This window comes from Monoraphidium neglectum (assembly GCF_000611645.1).
Source record: "Monoraphidium neglectum strain SAG 48.87 unplaced genomic scaffold scaffold05161, whole genome shotgun sequence".
NCBI lineage: Eukaryota > Viridiplantae > Chlorophyta > Chlorophyceae > Sphaeropleales > Selenastraceae > Monoraphidium > Monoraphidium neglectum.
This window is the reverse complement of record NW_014008469.1, coordinates 1,625-2,390: the sequence shown is the minus strand read 5'-3', so window position 1 is coordinate 2,390 and position 766 is coordinate 1,625. Positions and strand designations below refer to the sequence as shown.

Sequence of the window (766 nt, the reverse complement as noted above, 5' to 3'; positions counted from 1 at the left end):
GTGTGTGTGTGTGTGTGTGTGTGTGTGTGTGTGTGTGTGTGCGTGTGTGTGTGCGTGTGTGTGTGTGTGTGTGTGTGCGCGTGTGAGCGTGTGTGTGTGCGTGTGCGTATATGTGTGTGTGCGCACACGCATGCGCGCTGTGCGGGGGCTGCGGAGCCCCCGCTCACAACCCCCTGTCTGTTGGCACCGCAGGCCTGGCCAACGACCTTGCGTGCCTGCTGCACAGCACGTGGCTGCCTGGGGGGCGCTTGTTAGCTGCTGGCCTGCCTCACCTCAACCCCTCGACAGTCTCTGCTCAACCATCACCAAGCCTCCTACCCCCACCTCCCCCAACCCCCCGGCCACTCTGCGACCCTGCTGACCGCCCCTCACTCCCCTTGTTCTGTATTTTGGGCCCCAGGTGCAACGCCCGCGGCAGCATCGGCTTTGTGGCGGACCCGCGGCGGCTCAACGTAGCCATCACCCGGCCCAAGGTGGGCACGCACACACTTGCGTGCATGCGCACACTCGCGAGCATGCACACACTCCTGGGCGCGACGCGCACCGCACCCGGCCCCCTGTGCACCCTGGGACCGCCCCGCCCTGGCTCGCATCCCGGGCGTGACGCGTCACTCCTGTCCCCCAAGGGCCGGCGTCAAGTGTCCTCGGCCCTGATCGACTTTTCGCGCGCCATATCAAACTCCCGGGCTTCAAACCGCCCCCTCACCCCGCCACCCAACTGCCCCCGCCCCCCCCATGATCAGTGCGGCCTCGCCGTCGTCTGCTC

At 67.1% G+C, this 766-nt stretch overlaps 1 protein-coding gene across 1 annotated transcript in view; it reads left to right on the top strand.

The window, feature by feature from the left end:
• MNEG_15249 (putative Regulator of nonsense transcripts 1 like protein) overlaps positions 1-766 on the top strand; it is a gene marked incomplete at both ends in the record, with an annotated part of 3,113 nt that overhangs the window by 1,673 nt on the left and 674 nt on the right. The window contains one exon of the mRNA XM_014036280.1: positions 401-473. Within this exon, the coding sequence (XP_013891734.1) occupies positions 401-473 (73 nt within the window). The remainder of the gene's footprint in view (positions 1-400; positions 474-766) is intronic.